Genomic DNA, 20,647 nt, shown 5'->3' on the forward strand with positions numbered 1-20,647 from the left:
CAGCTGTAAAACATTAAAGTAGGACACAAGAATCTACAATAAAGGTAAAATTACAATATAGAACAGTATCTTAAAAATTAATTGAATGTGACAGGTCATTGACAACGTACTGTATGTTTTCAGAGAGACATGCTGACTTCAGATTGTTGTGTAGAGCAGGTTAGAAGAGCAGCTGGAAGCAGTCCTTACATCTGCTCTCTGCTGCCCCCTGCTGCTGTCTGTGCAGCTCCTCCTCCTGCAGCAGCTTAGGATCCAGTTGGACTTCGGTTTTTTCTCAGCAAGGAGCAACAGTGAGAGGTGAGCTGGCTTTCCTCTTATATTGTAGTTCTATAACCTCAGTTTATCAAGTCTTGTTAAAACTCCCTATAGGAATATGGTGTGTATCTTTAATTGGGAAACTCCATCAATGAACAGTTGGAACAGCCTTTTAACTGCAAGATTTATATTTCTAAAGTTTCTCTGAAGAATAGATATGCTTACTTTCCCCCAGCCAGCCTTGTTGGGCTACACTGAACTGTTTGGACAGAAACATTCTGTTTGTTTGTTTTTTTACTCTGAATAGTCATATTTTAAGTCATATTAACTGAACATGATATGAACTTCGATGTCAAATTAGATGTAGACGATATACCAATCAACAAAAGCATTGTTTTTCTACTGTAGTAAAAAACGTAAAGTCTTCAGTGGATAAATATTAACTTAATAAATAATAACTTTGTTTATTTACCGAGACAGGCTTGAGTGGTTGTGGTTTGTAGTAAGTAACATGGTGTTATTCAGTCAGTGAAAATGACAACATGCAAGGATTTGTTACCACTCCGTCTTTGAATCTTTTGAATCGGAAACCTGGTGCTACAGAGGTAGGGGAGATAAAGGTATACCAGGCAGAAATTTGTTTTCCCCCTTTGTTTGACAATCGCTTTAAGTGAATAGTTTACATACAGGTCAAAATATCACTTTTACAGTAGATATAGATAAAACAGAATAATGTTGCATGTTAAATCTTCAGTTTTCTGAAGGGAGCTCAACAGTGATGAAATCATATCACAGCTATCACAACAAGGAACTAAGTCCTCTATCCTTAACCTAACCTAAACGGAAATGCAACATTATTTTTTAGTATTATATTAAACCTGTATGACCTTATTTATTCAGGGCTTCCTACAGCTTAGTTTACATGCTACTCAAGAGGCGATTACATCTTTCCTAACTTGGATGATGAATAAACAATGGTAACCAGTTCAACCTCAACCATTTCTAAAACAAAGTCACAATTACCTAACTACCTTATTCTCAAAAGCAGCTGAATGACAATACTTTCTTTGGTGAGAACATTTAGAAAATATAAGTGCGCTGTTTCACCAAATGAAGTATTTTTTCCACATGAACTTCAAACCAAGCAAGTGAAATTTCCCCCCAAAGTGGGTGGAACAAGGACATTGTCAGAACATGCAGGCATTCCTCAGAAAGATTTTGTCTTGTCTTGAAGGAAAAGCAGCAACTCAGCTCTGTAATCTATCTATCTATATATTGTTGGTTCACTGAGACCATTCTTTATTAGCTAGACATTGCCACCTTTGTCACACACAGATATTCAATGTTAGATTTTCTGACAGGTATTGTGGTTGTGCAACAGACAGAAGGATGACAGACAGTAGCACTCAGGGGGAGGAAGGAGTGAGAAAATGAGGGGTGTTTGAGAATATTCAAAGTGTACAAGCTTTACATGTCAAAACAAAGGAGCATTTATGTTTTATCAAACTGTTGTGGTGGCTTGAATAGCAGGCCTGGACTCTTGATGGGGTGAAGCTATGTTTTTATTGTCGACTCCTTGCACTGATAGAATGATGATTTAAATGGGTTTTACTGTGTCAGGTTTCACTGGGTGATTTTTTAAAATTGAGAAATGATCTGCTACTGTGGTACTAGTCATCATCTTAAGTAATTTCACAGTTTTATTACTCCTGAGACTTTTCTAATTTTCTTACAGTACATCTTACTTATCAGCTTCCATTGCATATCTTCATTTTGAGGCTTATTAACTGCTTCTGACTAGGGATGCAACTAATGATTATTTAATTACCAAATTGTTTGCTAATTATTTTCTCAAAAACTGTTTAGTCTATAAAATGTGAGTTAATAGTGAAAAATGCCTATCATAATTTCAAGATGACATTCAGTTTGCTCGTTTTGTCTAAATAAAATGCAAATGCTCCATATTTATATAGCGCCTTTCTAGTCTTTTTGACCACTCAAAGCGCTTTTACAATACATTCACCATTCACCGACATTCATACACTGAGCCTAAGTGCTCAAACAGAAACTAACATTCACACACATTCATACACTGGCGCAACAGCCGCCAGGGGCAATTCAGTATCTTGCCCAAGGACACTTCGACATGCACGTTCTTATTAACCTGCTCTACCTCCTGAGCCACAGCCGCCCCGATAAGACTGCAAAACCCAAAGATGTTAACTGTATCATCACATAAGACAGAAAAAAGCATGAAATAATCACATTGGAAATGCTGGAACCAGTGAACATTTAGCATTCTTACTTAAAAACAGCTTAAAATGGCTTATTGTTTATTAATTTGCTGTTGATTGATCAATCATTTTGACTCTGCTACCAAGTATTACACACTCAGTTTGTGAGTGCTAAAAGAGAAGCATTCCCCTTCTTCCATCAATCTCAGAAAATTGAATTTCCCCTTAGTTGTTGCTGCTTTCAGGTTCAAACTGGTATGGAAAGGATGGCGGCAGAAAACAAGCTGAAGCAGAATATATCCAAAGCTAGCAAAGTTCCTGAAGATTAAACGCAATAAGGCGTGTCTTAACCACAGATCATTTAACATGATGGATAAATCACACATCACCCAGTTTGTTTAAACCACTGACACTGACTTTTTCATTTAATTTATTAGGATCCCCATTAGCTGTAGCCGTTCTTCGTAGCTATTCTTCCTGGGGTCCACGCAACACTCTATACATCATAGCACACAATTGCAGAAAATCACACATGACCACAACAAAGACAATACAACCATACACAAACACGATACAACACAATACATAACCCAGCTCTCATCAGTAAAAATCACTCAACTGAACAAACAGAAATCTATTATCTAGACAGTACAGTGCGCTGTATAGAGTCTAGATACTACCTAAGCGTCCTTGGATAAGGAAAGCTGTTTTATCAGGAGATATTGTTTCAGTGATATTTTAAAGCAAATAATTTTATTTTAAACCTGTCCTGCCCGGCAGCTTGGTATAAAGTATGATGAGCTGGATACCATATTGTGCCAGACAGATTTTACTTTAACAAGAGAGTATTAAAATACTCCATTGTCTGTTTTATTATTTGTTTAATAATGTATTGATTTGTCACCGGGCCGGACAGGGGGGCAGACACGGGGATGGGGGGGCACAAATATCGCACAGACAGCACAGAGAAAGGACAAGACCTGCAAGAGAAGGGGGATGGAAGGTGGGGACAACAGGGAATAGCAGAGGGAAACACCAATTGCAGAAAGCAACGAAACCTGCAATAGAACAGAGAGGGGGGCTTGGGGAGGAGAAAAACAACAACAAAAACAAACAAACATAGTAAAAGACAACCAGCCGAACAGCAGCAATAAACAGCTGACATAGTAAGACAACTAAGAGAAAAATGAAAACAAGAAACAGTAACAATAAACAACACAGCACAGCCATGAGAGCTGGAATAACATCAATTAATTTAAATAAGTAACTGAAAGAAAAGCATCAACCTACAGGTGCTCGTCATATAATTAGAATATCATCAAAAAGTTGATTTGTTTCAGTTATTCCATTCAAAAAGTGAAACTTGTATAATGTATATTTACTCCACTGATATTTCAAGTGTTCATTCCTTTTAATTTGGATGATTATAACTGACAACTAATGAAAACCCCAAAATCAGTATCTCAGAAAATTAGAATATTGTGAAAAGGTTCAATATTGAAGACACCTGGTGCCACACTCTAACCAGCTAATCAACTCAAAACACCTGCAAAGGCCTTTAAATGGTCTCTCAGTCTAGTTCTGTAGGCTACACAATCATGGAGAAGACTGCTGACTTGACAACTGTCCAAAAGACGACCATTGACACCTTGCACAAGGAGGGCAAGACACAAAAGGTCATTGCTAAAGAGGCTGGCTGTTCACAGAGCGCTGTTTCCAAGCACATTGTGGTAGAAAAAAAGTGTACAAGCAATAGGGATAACCGCACCCTGGAGAGGATTGTGAAACAAAACCCATTCAAAAATGTGGGGGAGATTCACAAAGAGTGGACTGCAGCTGGAGTCAGTGCTTCAAGAACCACCACGCACAGACGTATGCAAGACATGGGTTTCAGCTGTCGCATTCCTTGTGTCAAGCCACTCTTGAACAAGACAGTGTCAGAAGCGTCTCGCCTGGCCTAAAGACAAAAAGGACTGGACTGCTGCTGAGTGGTCCAAAGTTATGTTCTCTGATGAAAGTACATTTTGCATTTCCTTTGGAAATCAAGGTCCCAGAGTCTGGAGGAAGAGAGGAGAGGCACAGAATCCACGTTGCTTGAAGTCCAGTGTAAAGTTTCCACAGTCAGTGATGGTTTGGGGTGCCATGTCATCTGCTGCTGTTGGTCCACTGTGTTTTCTGAGGTCCAAGGTCAACGCAGCCGTCCACCAGGAAGTTTTAGAGCACTTCATGCTTCCTGCTGCTGACCAACTTTATGGAGATGCAGATTTCATTTTCCAACAGGACTTGGCACCTGCACACAGTGCCAAAGCTACCAGTACCTGGTTTAAGGACCATGGTATCCCTGTTCTTAATTGGCCAGCAAACTCGCCTGACCTTAACCCTATAGAAAATCTATGGGGTATTGTGAAGAGGAAGATGCAATACGCCAGACCCAACAATGCAGAAGAGCTGAAGGCCACTATCAGAGCAACCTGGGCTCTCATAACACCTGAGCAGTGCCACAGACTGATCGACTCCATGCCACGCCGCATTGCTGCAGTAATTCAGGCAAATGAGCCCCAACTAAGTATTGAGTGCTGTACATGCTCATACTTTTCATGTTCATACTTTTCAGTTGGCAACATTTCTAAAAATCCTTTTTGTATTGGTCGTAAGTAATATTCTAATTTTCGGAGATGCTGAATTTGGGATTTTCATTAATTGTCACAATTAAATGAAATAAACATTTGAAATATATCAGTCTGTGTGTAATGAATGAATATAATATCCAAGTTTCACTTTTTGAATGGAATTACTGAAATAAATCAACTTTTTGATGATATTCTAATATGACCAGCACCTGTATATTTGTGTGTGTCTGTGTGCGTGTGTGTGCATAAGCCTGTTAAAGAATGTAGTTGTTAGTGAGAGTGGGTGTCAGTTTGTCGTGGTGAGGCAGGCAGGTGGACCCAAATGCAGGACACGTCGTGCGGAGCAGGTATAATTCAAAAGTTTAATTAAACAAACAAAAGGTGAGCGCACTTACAAGCAGTGGCTGAGTCCCAGGAAGAATCCACAAGGGCAAGGGAAAACACAAAATCCAAAATACAGGCCGAAAGAACTACAGGCAGATATCCAAAACAGACAGCTTCTTCACACCAAAAAAACACTGCAATGACCCGACAAAGACTAGACGGAAACACCAGGTGTATACACACGGACTAACGAGCAGGACGGGAGCAACACAGGTGACAGACATGAGGCTAACGAGGCAGGCGGAGACACAGCAGGGAAAACAGAGAGACTAGCAGGCAGGCAGATACTGAGGGGGGGAAAAGACAAAACACAAGTTACTCAACACTAAACATCAGAGTAATATGAATAAACTAATACAAGCAGACAGATCACAAATAAACTAACACCAACAAGGAACACAGACAGAAGTTAAGGTAAAATAGAACTCACAGTGGGACGCCACGACTGTGCCACACCAACCCCAGCAACAGGCAGGCAAGAACCCCAGTAACCAATAGGGGTGGGAGAAAGAAAGAAAAAAATAATAATAATAATAACAAATAAATATATATATATATATATTACTCCCAGATACACCGCAATGCAAACGCGGAAGACCCCGAACCAAACAACAGACGTCCAAAAAAAAAATCACACCCCGACAACACCGGCCATGTCCCCCAGAGACTCCCGAATGCCCCCACTATGAGAGAGCCGGCAGGGGTGGGGCTCCCACTGCTTCCCCCTGCCGGCCCAGGCGAGGAGAGGAGACAACGGGCCCCCAGGCCCAGGGACACACCACCCGCCCAGAAATGAGCAAAAGCCAGAAGCTCAAGTCCCCAGACCCCTAGGTCCAGAGCGGGCCCCCAAGCCAGGGGAGCCATGCTCCCCCCGACCCACCCAGGTCAGGCAAGGCGGACACCAACCCCACGGCAGGACACGAGGCCAATGAGAATCCTCCCACTCCTTCAACCCCTCTGCCTGCCTCTGTAAATGTATTGTTTTGTGTTGGATGCATGTCATGGATTGTGAAGTGTTGTATGGTGGAGTAAAGATAAGGTGTGTGGTAACTAAGGTGCAGTTAAAATTGGAGAGTAGTTGTGACACAGGCAACCGCCAACCCCCACCGCCATGCACCACCGCCAAGAATCAACCCACCACCAGACACACCTAGCGGCCGCATGGGACCCAGAGCAGCAAGGCAGTACACACCCACCCCCACTAAGTGATAAAGTTGATCAAGGGGGACCAGAGAGATTGGAATTGTGTCAATTTGTTTTTTTTTTATAGCATTTTCTCCATGCTAATGTGATCTATAAAGAGATTCCTATATTGGGCGATACTTATATTCTTTTTGGCCTTCAAGTTCATGAGGATAGTTTTCTTGGCGATGCATAAGGCAGTAAGAAGTATGTATGATGTGTCAACCTCCATACTAATGTCACTTAGGTCCCCCAGCATGCAGAGTGATGGGGAAACTGGGACGGGGTAACTTAGCCATATTGTCTTCATATATCTTTTGCCACTTTTGAACAGGTGCACATTGCCACATAGCATGCATGTAACTCTCAAATATGTTACCTGAGCAGACTAATGGATCTGGACTAATGGATAGATCTGTCAATTCAATTCAGTTCAATTCAAATTAGCTTTATTGGCATTAATGTGTAACAACAATATTGCCAAAGCATCATACATACAACATAAGAACAATCAACCCCATACATTTTATTAAACAAGTAATTAAAGCGTAAAGTAATCAAAGCGTATGTGTTTGTGTAAAAAAAAAAAAGAAGAAATATAAAAAATTTAAATAAAATAAATAAACAAAACAGTAAGCTTGTGTGTGTTTGTGTGTGTGTGTGTGTGTGTGTTTAAAAAAAAAAAATTAACAAAAAAAAATAATAAAACAGTAAGCGTGTGTGTGTGTGTTAAAAAATATATAAATAAAAATAAATAAATAAATGAAACAGTAACGTATGTGTGTATATATTAATAGACAATTTCTTTTAAAATAATTAATTGATTAAAAAAAAATAATAATAAAAACAATCAGTTTCAAATGTAAAAACAAAACAATTACTAAAATAACAAACAATCAAAATAATATTTTATATATTTATCAGTCTGAGGTTCCACTGGGTGTCCTCACTTCATGGCATGAGGAGACATATTTTGCAGCAATTATTTCACATTTAGGCATTTCTCCCTGTAAATAGGGAAGTTTCAGTGTGTCTGATATGAATTCGAATTCGGGGTATATTTGGGAATATGTTTTATATTTAGGACATGAGGTTAGAAAGTGCAGCTCTGTCTCTATCTGTCCCCTGTCACACTGGGAGCAGAGTCTCTCTTCTTGTGGTAGCCAGCTCTGTCTGTGGCGACCCTTTTCTATGGCCAGGCTGTGTTCACTCAGTCTGTATGTTGTCAGCATTTTGTTCAGTTTGGGACATTTTATTGTAATCAGGTAATTTGCCAGTGTGAATTCTCTTTTTAGGGTCAGACATTGTAATTTACTTTGTGTTTTGGTCGTTTCCAGTATTCAATATATTTTTCTTTCTGCTTGCTATAATAATATATAATGCGCTAATTTGGTTTGGTCTGCTTGAGTTGGTGTTGCTGTCCTGAGGCTGTTGGGGACTTGTTACTGCAGAGAGCCTCAGGACCAGCTGGCTGAGGGGACTCTTCTCTGGTTTCAGCTCCTGTTATGTTAGGGCTTTGTGATGATATGTCTGGGGTATGCCTGACTCCCACTTTAAGAATGGGAGAGAAATTGAACTCTTTTTTTAACAGTAACATGTATAATTTTGATAACAGGAGGCGAGAGTTTAAGAAAGTCTGTTATCATTGGAGGTAGATCTAAGTCCATTATTTTATCCTTAAATCCAGCATGAATTATGGATTTAAACTGTTGAAATTCCAGAAATCTATTATGGCTAATTCCATATTGTGCCACTAGATCCTGGAATGGAATAAAGTTACTGCCTTGCATTACATGCTCTAGATGTCTTATCCCTTTGTCATACCACAGTAGGGAATTTAGTAATTTCTTATTTTACAGGATGTCAGGATTATTCCAGATTGGGGTAAATCTGCATGGGATAGGTGAAGACCCAGATATTTTGAGAAGTTCCCACCAAGATGCCAGGGAAGTGCTTATAGTGTTAATGCTTTTAAAGCAGGTATGACGTTTGATGCTGGAACTGATGAATGGCATATCGGAAATTAAGATTTCCGATATGCCATGTTTGCTCTATGTCATAATGGTTCTATGTCCATCCATGAGTGGTCCAGGGGGCTCTGATTGATCCATTTTGAGATATATTGTAGTCTATTGGACATGAAGTAATGATAAAAAAAATTGGCAGTTCTAAACCACCACAGTCTTTTTGCTTTTTGCATAGTTTTTAAACTGATTCGTGGGGGTTTATTTTTCCACAAAAATTTTGAGATGTTTGAGTCCAGTGACTTAAACCAGACAGCAGAGGGTTTGGTGGGTAACATTGAAAACAGGTAATTGATTTTAGGTAAGACCATCATTTTTATGGTGGAGACTCTTCCCATGAGTGATATAGGTAATGATGTTCACCATACAAGGTCATCCTGAAGGACAAAATAATGCCTCTGGAGACTAAAGCATGGAGAAAGAAGTATGATCATTTGTTCTGACAGAAGCTCTTGGGGAACTGTATACTGTATAAGATTTTAATCTATGAAAGAGTTTCCAAATCCAAATTTATATAAAGTAGCGAATAGAAATTTCCAGTTTACTCAAATAGTCAAATGCTTTCAAGTTTTTATAATAATCTCTGAATGCATTGTTGATTTCTTCTGGGTTATACAGTAAGTCAGATTCCCAGATGAGTCCTTTAAGGAGGAAATTGTTATTTTTTCTTTATTCAATTTGAATTAGCTGGCTAAGAATCTGCCGGATTTATTGCCATGTTCAAAGTTCTCCAAGCGTAGTCTTTGCAACTGAAATTGGGTCTTTTTATTAATCATTTCATTTAATTCAAGTTTTGATTTCCTCAGATCATTCAGCATGTGCTCCTGTGGGAAGGCAGCAAGGGTAGTTTCTAATGTCTTTATTTTTTGTTCTAGCTCTAATTCACAAGATCTCTCTTTCTTTTTTTTTGTATGATGAATACGAGATTATTTTACCTCTCATAACTGCTTTTGCTGCCTCCCAAAGAAGACAGGGCGAGGTTCCTGGCAGGTCATTAGTTTCCATATATATTGCCCTCTCCTTTTTGAAGTAACTTATAAAATCTAGGTCTTTAAGCAATGATGGTTTAAATCTCCAACTTCGTCGCAGAGACCAAAATCGCTCATGTATTGTATAAGGGTGTCTGTTGATTTCCAAATAAGGTGACCACCTGCCGTACTGAGCCTGTCAACTGCTGGATTACATACCAGGTTGAAGTCAACTCCTAATATAAGAGCTGTGTCTGAGTGAGCAGAGAGTGAGTTGAAGAAAGCATGAAAAAAGGAGGGGTCGTCAACATTTGGGCCATAGATGTTAGCAATCTATAAAGGAGTATTTTGAATCGAAATGTTAACAATAATAAATCGACCCTCTGGATCTATAGAAGTGGTATTATGATTGTGTGTTTTTCTATTTATCATAATGGTGACACCCCTTTGTTTTGAGTTATAACAGGCTGAGTATGAGTGAGGAAACTGTGGTGAGGTTAGTTTATCTGCTGTCTTGGGTAAATGAGTCTCCTGTAGTAGGACAATGTCTGCTTGCAGATTATTTAGATGGTTAAAAATTTTTAATCTCTTTTCCCTTGAACCAACTCTGCGTCCATTCCAAGAGGTGAGCTTAAGTGTGGTCATCATTCAACTAAGGGATGTGGTGTAGGCTAGTGTGTGCAGTGTGTGTGTTGTGTGCGCCTGTATGTGTGTGTCTATTTGCGCATGTTGTATGCGCCTGCCTGTGTGTGCTAGCACCACTGCTTGTGAATTAAATAATATGAAAATTGCGCAGCTGATCGACATGTAAACAGCGGAGGAAGAGCAACATTAACAAAAGAAAGAAACAGTGAAACAAAAACAGAGGAAAATACACAAAACATTATCGGACAGTCTAGTCAGATAACCACAGTATAGGCCTTCTGTTGAGACGTGCTCTGTATTTTAAAGCAATGTTTACTGTTCTCCTGAATGATATGCTCAGGCAGAGTGTTCCTTGCAACCATGGCTCTAGACATTGCAGTGTTCTTCATCATACTGTTTTTCGCTTTGGGTAGTGTAAATCTACCCTCAGTAGTGTGCCTGGTACAATAGTCATGCACATCTGAGCACCAAAATAGCTGGTTGGCAATTTAGTAACTGAAATCTTTTTTATAAAATAAAGCAAAGAGGCAGGACATCTATATTTTACCTTTGACCAGGTTAAACAGCTATACATTGTATTTACATTAGTTCTATATGAGCACTGAAGTGTACAACGTGCTACTTTATTCTGAGCAACTTGCAATTTTTTCCTCTGAGCATGGAAGCACTGGACCAAACCATTGAGCAATAATCCAGATGAGATAGAACTAATGCCTTAATAATCTGTCCAATTACATTTATTGGTAAAAATTTAGAACATCTCCTATTCACTGAAAGACCTCTACCCATCTTTCTCACCAACTTATCAATATGCATAGACCATGATAATATACTATCTATTGTAATACCAAATGTTTGATCTCTTGAACTTGTTCATCTGCAACATCATTAACGTACAACTTTTACTTTTACTTTCCCTAATACAATGCTCTTTGTTTTAGAGATCTTTTGAACTACTTTGTTATTTATTACCCATTCAACTATAGACTGCAATTCCCTATTTAAGACACTTGCAAGTTCATGGATTCCGCCATGCAAGCTGTTGTATCATCAGCATAAATGCTAACTTTTGCCCTATACATGATTACTGGTAATTCATTTGTAAACACAGCAAATAACAATGGACCTAAACAGCTTCCTTGAGGAACTCCACAGCTAATAGGATTTTCATCAGAAAAACTTCTATTAAAGAAAATTCTTTGTTTCCTGTTGGTCAAATAGCTCTCCAGCCAAAGATATGCAATTTGATTAAATCTATAACATTTAAGTTTTTTTTAATAAAAACCTATGATCAATTATATCAAAACCTGCACTGAATTTGAGTCAGAGCAGTTTCAGTGTTGTGCCCTTCTCTATAAGCATATTGGTAGTCTTTGTTCAAATCATTCACTGAAAAATAAAATTGCATTTGTTCATAGACAATTATCTCCATTATCTTCCTTAAAGCAGGTAACAGACTCATTGGACGACTATTAGGGCCTGAAACTTGACTTGGAAAAACAGAACAAGATCTTTACAAACTTCAAGAACAACTATGTGGAGCAGGCATTGACCAGCCAATAGACACAAACCCAAAGCAGTGAACACTGTGGACACAGTGGAAATCAGAAGACACAGTGGAAAGTTGAGGATGCAGTGGAAAGTTGAGGACACAGTGGAAAGCTGAGGACGCAGTGGAAAGCTGAGGACACAGTGGAAAGCTGAGCATACAGTATAACACTGTGGACACAGTGGAAAGCTGAGGAGACAGTGTAACGCTGTGGACACAGTGGAAAGCTGAGGACGCAGTGAGCAGCAGCAGGCACCATGATCGACCTGAGTTTCCTGACGGAGGAGGAGCAGGAAACCATCCTGGCTGTGCTGAAAAGAGATACTGAGCTAAAGAAGGCTGAGGAGCAGCGTGTCCAGTGAGTTCCTTGTGTCAGTTGTTCGATGATTCAGCAGTTCTGGGTAGATGCACTAACTAATGCCTTGGTCTTTAAGTTTTATCTGTCACAGATGAGATTCTGTAGAAATTACATTACATCTCCTAACTACAAGTTCCATGGGCAGGGCAAAACTTTGCTTACAGCACAGCAGAAGCTACATGAGTTTTTTGCAGTAAAAGTTTATTCAGTTCTTCATTTCCCATACCATAGTTTAGAAATGAATCATGAGCGATGTGTCTGCACTCAGGAGCCTGCAGAAGACTGTGACTGACAAGGGCCAGCTGAAGTACATGACTGGAGAATGGTTCTATGAGACCAAGCAACTTCGCCATCAGGATCGCATCCATGGCTCCGACATCATCAGGGCCTCCATGAGCCACACATATAAACCACTGACTATATGTGAGTCTCTCTCTTAAACATTTTAAAGAAGGCAAAACCAGAGGTCCATTTCTCTAAATCTTTGTCCTTATAAGCTAGAAACAATTAAATGCTCACCAGAGTATAACATTTTTAATTTATTTAATAATGTGGTGTTTCAGGGTTAAGGATCTAAGAGTAGCTAAATTGTCACTCTTCCTCCATCCAGTAGTTTTGCTTTCTGGTGTGTAATTAACATTTAGGGCTGAACCCGAATAGTCGAAGATCCGATGCTACGATGGGTGGAGCCTGATTCGACTGTCAATCTCACAGTCGAAGCTTCGCAGTGAAATGAAGATTGTGCCTTTTTAGCGATATGGCGGCGCTCAATGTCTGATTTTAAATAGAATTACCAGTTTTCTCCCAATAAGTTAATATACAGCCTATTACAACCCAGCAAGCAATTTTAATTTTGAAAGACGTCTAATAGATGTCTCAACAGAGCCCAGACATCTAGGCTAAAGGGCTGAATTTGGGCTGTCAGTTAAAGTTTAGCAGACGTCTAACCATAGCCCAAAAATAGTCTAGTCATCAATTAGACCACTATTGAAAGACGACATGTAGACGTCTAATAGATGTTGAAAATGGGTCTAGGCTAAAACAGGACTGAATTTGGGCTGGCAGTGAAAGTTTAGTAGACACCTAACTGTAGCCCAAAAATAGTCTAGCCCCTTGACGCCAGAATTTATTTACTTATTCACTCATAAAAATAAATGGATTATTTTTGTTTTATTTGCTTTCAAGCTGATGCTAAATTAATTGGAAATTGTCAATTTGTTTTTAGAACATAGAAAAAATATAAATTCAGGTATGATGTAGGTATGATGCAAATTAGCAACAACAGGCATAAACGACAAACCAGTGCCTGAAAAAGGTTCCCAGGTACGTATTAAATATGCACCACAAACAGGCATTGGGGGAATACATACATTATCTCTACTTCAGTCTGAAAGGAAAGAGTGTAATGCGAATTCGCGATAATTGGCGTTAAGGGGCTAGTCATCAATTGAATGGAATGAATTTGGGCCGTTAGTGAAAGTTTAGTAGACGTCTAACCATAGCCCAAAAAGAGTCCAGTCATCAATTAGACCTCTATTGAATGACTAACATTATAAATAGACGTCTAATAGACGTTGAAAATGGGTCTAGGCTAAAACAATGCTGAATTTGGGCTGTCAGTGAGAAGTTAATAGACGTCTAATCATAGCCCCAAAGTAGACAAGTCATCAAATAGAATTCTTTGAATTCAGATAATTAAATGTAAGAGTTCTTAAGGGCATGCGGAAACCCAGGGGTATCATGGAGTTACAGTAACGTTAACTTGCAAGCAGCATGTAAAGTTAACCACAACTTGTCTAACTCTACACTGTTACCCGCTGAAATGTCACGGTTCCTACACATGATAACAAAAAATGTAGATAAATAATGAAGACAAAGATACAGATACTTACAAGACCAAAGTAAACATCCTTTTGCTTTGAACATTTGCTGTAAACTCTCGCCCGTTGCTCACCGAAACAGAAACGTAACTTTCGTTTAAAAGATAAAAAATGGCGAATATGTTTATCACGAGATCTGGCAACCTTAGAGAACATTACAGCAAAAATACAGATAGTTTAAATGTTTCAAACGTTTACTTGCATTTGATGATATGATTTCACGCACCTCACAAGCTGCATGCAAGCTGCATCAGCTGATCCAGGGCACAATTCCAACTCCAGATGTCTGCTTTAATCAGCTTCACATTATCTCAACTTGTTAAAATTGCTTTACTTGCCCGAACTAAACCATTTGCTAAGCTGTTAACATGTGCAAGGTGTCTATTTTCCAGTATTGTAATATTACCAAATTTGTGTAATAGTTTTCACATTATTAGTGTCCATAATTTCATCCAGTGTTTACATTGTCAGTCTTACTTACTATACTATAATTTCAAGTGAATGGACTCTTGAGTACTGTAAAATAACACTACGGTAACTCTAACCCTAACCTCTGCTACTCACTGGGGGCACTTGTCTGCACTTGTCTTAAAAAAAATCTCTCTGCGGTTTTTGATCTGTCACAGACCCCAAAAGGCATTTTTCTCTTAAACCCAAGAAAATGTGTCAAAAGAAATCTTTAAATCTCCGTTTTTCTCAAGTTATTATCTTTATTGGAGCTGTGATAATCCTCAAGATCAACATAGGGCCTTGTAGACAAAAAGGTCAGAGCAAGGAAAAGAATGGGGTTACAAAACCTTCTTAAATCATTACACATGAATGAATACAGGCTCCGCAAGGGTTCAGCACTAAAACATACAATTTGTGAAAATAAGCACTGTTGAAACTGCCCTATTTATATTGGTGAAACATAAAACATTACAGTAACAGATATAAGCCAGCACCTATTATAACAACGCATTGAAAATATACTCCTCACATCATTCTGATCAATACTCATTCTAGTGCTTCTCCTTCCGCCATGTCTGTGGCACACAAAATTAAACTGAAGATTAGATCATACACTGTAGATTATACACTGGTCAGTTTGTTTATATACTTCTGAAACTACCATGTTAGCTGGATTATAAATTGCTTGTGTGATGGGTGAGGATGGTATATAGGATGTTTCTTCATGAACCTGTGTGGTAATTATTAGGTTTTTATGTTGTAATGAGTATAGACAGTGTGTGTTACAATAAATGATTAACTTTCTTTAACAGTAGCTGTGTGTTGTGTGCTGCAGTGGAACTCTCCCAGATATTGCCTGAGAAGCCCAGCTTTGTCAGCAGTGAAAATAAAGAAGTGTTCGTCCCTCCTGTACTCCGTGGAGTCCTTCAGGAGCCTCACAGGCAGCTCAGCAATGAGAAGTGAGTATAGAAAACCGAAGCAGGAAGTTATCTACAAGCAGAAGTCACAAATTTATTTCATTTCTTAGAAGTGTTTTTCAGTGTTGACATTTTATATTTTCCCCGAAACTACACCTTCTGCTGAAGTCAGGCTTCACTGGGTCTTTTGCTTTCAAGGATCACCGAGATGGTTGATCCATTTAAAAAACATTTAAAGCTGCTATTGTCAATATTTTTCTATTAACAATAGATCAAATGACTAAATTAATGTGAAAGTCGTTGCTCATAGTGATGAACCTACAGAGAATTATCACCTGGCTCTGCAGTTCCCCTCAGCTCTGTAGAGCTTTTCATCATCTTTCTACTTGATGTGTTTTATGCCCCACAGCTTTGCTGTTTCACGTCCACCAGCATTATTGTCAGCAGCAGCAGACAGCTGTTTTCAGTGAAAAAGCTCAGAAAAACTACTGTGCACAACCTGCTCAGCACCAAACAGTTGACAGACATAGCTAGACTAGCTGATGAACATGGTAGAGTTGTTGTTGTGTTGTTCCTGCTGCATCTTCTCAACAGACCCCTAACCCAAAAGATCTGTGTTTACAACTTGTTTCTGCTGCAGAGCAATGCATTATGCAGCGAGAGCATTCACTTCTTAAAGGTTTTATTATTATTTTATTATTATTGTTATTTTTAATGTTTCGATTATTCATATCATAAACACTGCTATAAATATCTGCACCGTTATTCATTCAGGCTGTACCAACATCACTTTTACTGTCTGTGTATATTGTTTAGGCTGCTCCCCCATTGCTCGAGGTTTCTGCCTCTTACCTATTATACTGCTTTTCAAGACGTATATTGTAGTTTTTTGACTCCTGTATGGCAGCTTTGCATGACTCAAAGTTCAAAAAACATTTTATTTTCTTATACTATTTTCTTCATGTAGACTAGTGTTTCTCAGCAGGGGTGGTACCGCCCCCCAGGGGGCGTTCCGAGGACGATGGGGGGCGCTGGAAGCAATATTTTAGAAAGGGGGGCGCTGAGCTGCTTTTGGGGGGCGTTTGTTGGTTGGAAATTCCCTCGTCCCTCTCTCTCTCTCACCCGTCCCTCGATCTATCGCTCTCTCTCCCTCGTGAACACAGCTGCACAAGGCCGTCAATGTCGTAGACCCAGCTATTAAAAGTTATTAGCAAGCATGTAAGGAGCCTAGCTAATAAGGAGTGCTAAGTTAATGTTAGTATACAGCTGGGTTTTCGAGGCTAGCATGCTGCACAGCTGTTCCACAGTTACACTGTCATTCTGTGGGAAACACTGAGTTATGATAAGTTATTAACAGATGAGCTAATAAAGTCCAGTCAATAACTGAAATAAAACAGATTTATTACTGAGATGAAAAGGGGCCACAAACACATTTAAATAGGTTACTTCCCCACAAAAGAGATGGGAAGACTTAATCATGTGTGTTGACTCAGCAGGGATGATATTAAATAAGTTGATCTACAGGAGAAAAATATTTAAAAGCAATAAGAATGTCTGAGAGCTTCACTACATTATATTCTATTATAATTATATATTTGAATTGTCACCTGAATTTTTAGACATTTCCACCCTAAATTGGTGCAGAATGCAGGAAATTAAGTGTTTAATGCTTAAAATCTTCTGGGGGAGGACATTCACTTGTTAGTTAAATATAATTACTTTTACCAACATGGCTTTTTTGTTACCTTTTCCATGTTTTTAATAACAATAGTAACAATAAAAAAATCAAAATATATTCAGGGCAAATAGCCAACATCTTTTTTGATGGGGGGCGGTAAGGGAACTGGATAATGGATAGGGGGCCGCTGGCCCAAAAAAGGTTGAGAACCACTGATTTAGGCCTTCATTTCAGTCTGTCTGAACAGAAAGGAAGTTTTTCCTTGCCTCTGTCGCCTAGTGTTTGCTCTTGGTGGGAACTGTTGGGTTTCTGTAAATAATATCACAGAGTATGGGCTAAACCTGCTCTTTTATGAAAAGCACTATGAGATGAGAACTGTTGTTGTTGTTTGGCACTATATAAATAAAATTGAATTGAATTGAGTTCCTAATGACATAGGTTTCCATAGGATGTTTGGATGCATCTACAAAAGGTACACTCATCATCTTGTTTTTAACCCCTTGACGCCGATTGTCGCAAATTTGCTTCACACCTCTTCCTTTCAGACTGCAGCAGAGATAGTGTTTGTATTCCCCAAATGCCTGTTTGTGCATATTTGATACCTAGGAACCTTTTGCAAGCACTGTTTTCTCGTTTATGCCTGTTTTCACTAATTTGCCTCATACCTAAATCATACCTGAATTTATATCTTTTCTATGTTCTATAGACAAATTAACAATCTTCATTTAATTTAACATCAGCTTGAAAGCAAATGAAAACACAAATTATTATTCATTTTATTGTAAAAAAATTGAGGCATCAAGGGGTTAAAAGATAAGGCTGGTGTTTATTCTGTATTTTTCATATTGTTAGCAAATCATTCTGTGGGGCGTTATTTCCTGCAGTGGATAAATAGACATTTGGAAGGTGAATGTGGGATTGATGGTGTGAGGTCTCTGGCACAGATACAGTATATTGTATTTTTGATACACAGAATCATCTGAGTAGTCAAAAAAAATACTAGGCAGGTGATTGGGTGAAGCACCTATCTTTCATTGTCTATCAAGGGCTAACTGTAACCAATCCGATCAAAGAACCATATGATGTAGTAGGACAGCCGAAACCAAACATCTTTTCTATCAAGAAAAGCCTTCAGTGCCGTTCTTTGCTCTTCTTTTATTGTAGATATACTCTACAGTTCTGATATAACTGATGCTAGCAGCAGTATCTACACTAACCTCTTTAAGAGCCGCTATTGTTGTTTTCAGTCACTTTGCTTCTTGCTGTTGTCACACACTGTGGTCGAAACACTGTGGTTCGGCCATAAGCTCATAACTTGAAGCCTGGCGAGATTGGATTCTCACATGATCTCATATGGTCTTCATACACAGGGTAAAATCTCAATAAAAGTCTTTTGTTGTGGCACCTCAGCCATTGTTAGCAAGTTTAATACTCCGTTTGGGTTCACATAAAAAAGTGTTTATTTAAAGTAAAATCTTGCCCCCTGCAGCTTTAAATTATCTCCAAATTTCAAACCCTAAGCATTTAGAGAACAGTAACTCCGCATAGTGTAAACATACACATGGTCTGTGCTGTCCGTGTTGAGTGCCAGTATAGTAGATTATTTGGGTGTTATTGCTAGTGAGTGGAGTTGGGCTGAGTAAATCTTCTTCTTAGTAATTGGCCCCTTAGTTCTCAGTAATCGTCTTACAAGGTCAGGCCTCACATGTTCATGTTTTCCACTGCTTCTGAGGGATGATCACACTTATATAATACCATACACATTATACACTGCCTGTTCTTAAAAGCAACCATATATAACTGTAATTATTTGTCCCAAAACATATTAAATTATTGCAGAATTATATTTTCATTGTATTGTTATTATTATTATTATTTATTATTGTTTTTTTGAAAGACTGAAAGTTTGAAGTTGCCAATCCTATCTTCAGAAATGATCAACTCATCTTGTAATATTTGTTTATTCTATTAGGTATCAAAACCAGAACCCTCATGAAACGCCACAAGATGCACGTACACCACTTTTCCAGTCACCAACAAAGGTAGAGTCTGTCTGAAGAAAAACATTATTTAAAAAGTTGGGTGTGAGACCATGCTTTAGTGTGTTGTAGGTGTTATATGTATCAATGTTATTTTGTTGAAGCAAAGAAAAAATCCATTCAACTGTGAGGTCATGGCAAGTCACACTGTTGAAGAAAAGGGCCGTCAGTTACTGGACAAAACAGTGAATCAAACCCAGACACAGAAAGAGGGTGAGTTTTTATATAAACTATTTATTTGCTATTTTAAAAATGTATTGTGAGTGCAAGTGGATTCCTTTATCCATTGTGAATTAATGATATTATATCATGTGTTATGTTTTGAATTGAGTGGACTTCTTTATGGACAAATCGTGTAAGCAGTTACGTTACAAACCAATGTAAGTCTGGTTCTAGCAATTTGTTTGATCCAGGTGTGTGGGTCCTTTAGCTTCAGCAGTTTCAGCCTTCCCTGGGAACAGCATGTTGGCATGAGCAGTGGTTGCATGGCAGTGGAAAGCATGTACTGGCTTGTCATGTCTAACAATTTTATCATCTGATTTCATTCTATTGTTGCAATTTCAGAACACATTTTTAAACAGTGGTACAGGAAAACTGACAAATTACAATTCCACACAGGTCCTTTGTAGTTAACAGTGCTGGTTTAAAAATATTTAATAGATCAACAACCACAGCAATTTACTAAGTCTAAATGACAATGACCTTTCTTATATTTTAATCAGAGCTCTACAGTTGAAGTCTATATTTCTCAGTGTGTTTTCTTTCAGTCACTGTGAAGTGAGCCAGTGAGCAGGGACCACATTTTCCCAGGGCTTGTCAAAGTGAAAAAAGTCCAAATACACAAGGCTGCCAGAGTAGCCAAAGGATTACACGGAAATACATTCCGATGCCTTAATCTGTACTGCATGACTTGTGATTGATGGAAGTATTTCACAAGAGCTATGAAAACAATGTTTTTGTGGGAGAAATGATACGATAAGAAGGAAAAAAACAACACAAATAGTATCAGTTTAGACAGGGAACAACAGTTCAATTGGTTAGCTAATATTTATCCATATATTGAAAAACTTTACCAGTGTTATGTGTGGGAATTAATCAGTTGTACACAACAAACTCTTGAAACAAGCTGATCTTAAAAGCCTAATGGCAAACATAATATTCTAAAATTTGGGGCAGATTGTGCTCTTTAGTCATTGGTGCAAGAAATAACAACTGGCATTAGTTATGTACAAGGCACAGGATCCCTGAAAATGGTGAAACAGTAGTTTGAGAACTTAGCTTTCAAATAAACAGTAAAGAGTTTTACAAACTCAGCAAAAAAAGAAATGTCCCTTTTTCAGGACACTGTGACTGTGAAATCCAAACTATAGACTATAGATCTTTATTATAAAGGGTGTAAACAATGTTTTTCATGCTTGTTCAATGAACCATAAACAATCAATTGACATGCACCT

The 20,647-nt window shown here is 38.5% G+C and overlaps 1 protein-coding gene across 5 annotated transcripts in view; it reads left to right on the top strand.

Annotated features, from left to right (window-relative positions):
• Window positions 1-217: 217 nt before the first annotated feature.
• sytl2a (synaptotagmin-like 2a) overlaps window positions 218-20,647 on the top strand; it is a 32,696-nt gene continuing 12,266 nt past the window's right edge. For 3 of the 5 annotated variants that reach the window (XM_038709409.1, XM_038709412.1, XM_038709413.1), the window contains exons 1-6: window positions 218-297; window positions 11,769-12,229; window positions 12,498-12,652; window positions 15,395-15,518; window positions 19,127-19,196; window positions 19,298-19,406. In XM_038709409.1, coding sequence (XP_038565337.1) covers window positions 12,129-12,229; window positions 12,498-12,652; window positions 15,395-15,518; window positions 19,127-19,196; window positions 19,298-19,406 — 559 coding nt within the window. In that variant the 5' untranslated portion in view covers window positions 218-297; window positions 11,769-12,128. Of the gene's footprint in view, window positions 298-11,768; window positions 12,230-12,497; window positions 12,653-15,371; window positions 15,519-19,126; window positions 19,197-19,297; window positions 19,407-20,647 lie in introns of those variants that run through there. The other 2 variants (XM_038709410.1, XM_038709411.1) reach the window with 2 other exon arrangements.

The sequence above is a fragment of the Micropterus salmoides genome, unplaced genomic scaffold, assembly GCF_014851395.1.
Source record: "Micropterus salmoides isolate LMB-PRFRI ecotype aquatic unplaced genomic scaffold, ASM1485139v1 Ms_hic_scaffold_9, whole genome shotgun sequence".
Lineage (NCBI taxonomy): Eukaryota > Metazoa > Chordata > Actinopteri > Centrarchiformes > Centrarchidae > Micropterus > Micropterus salmoides.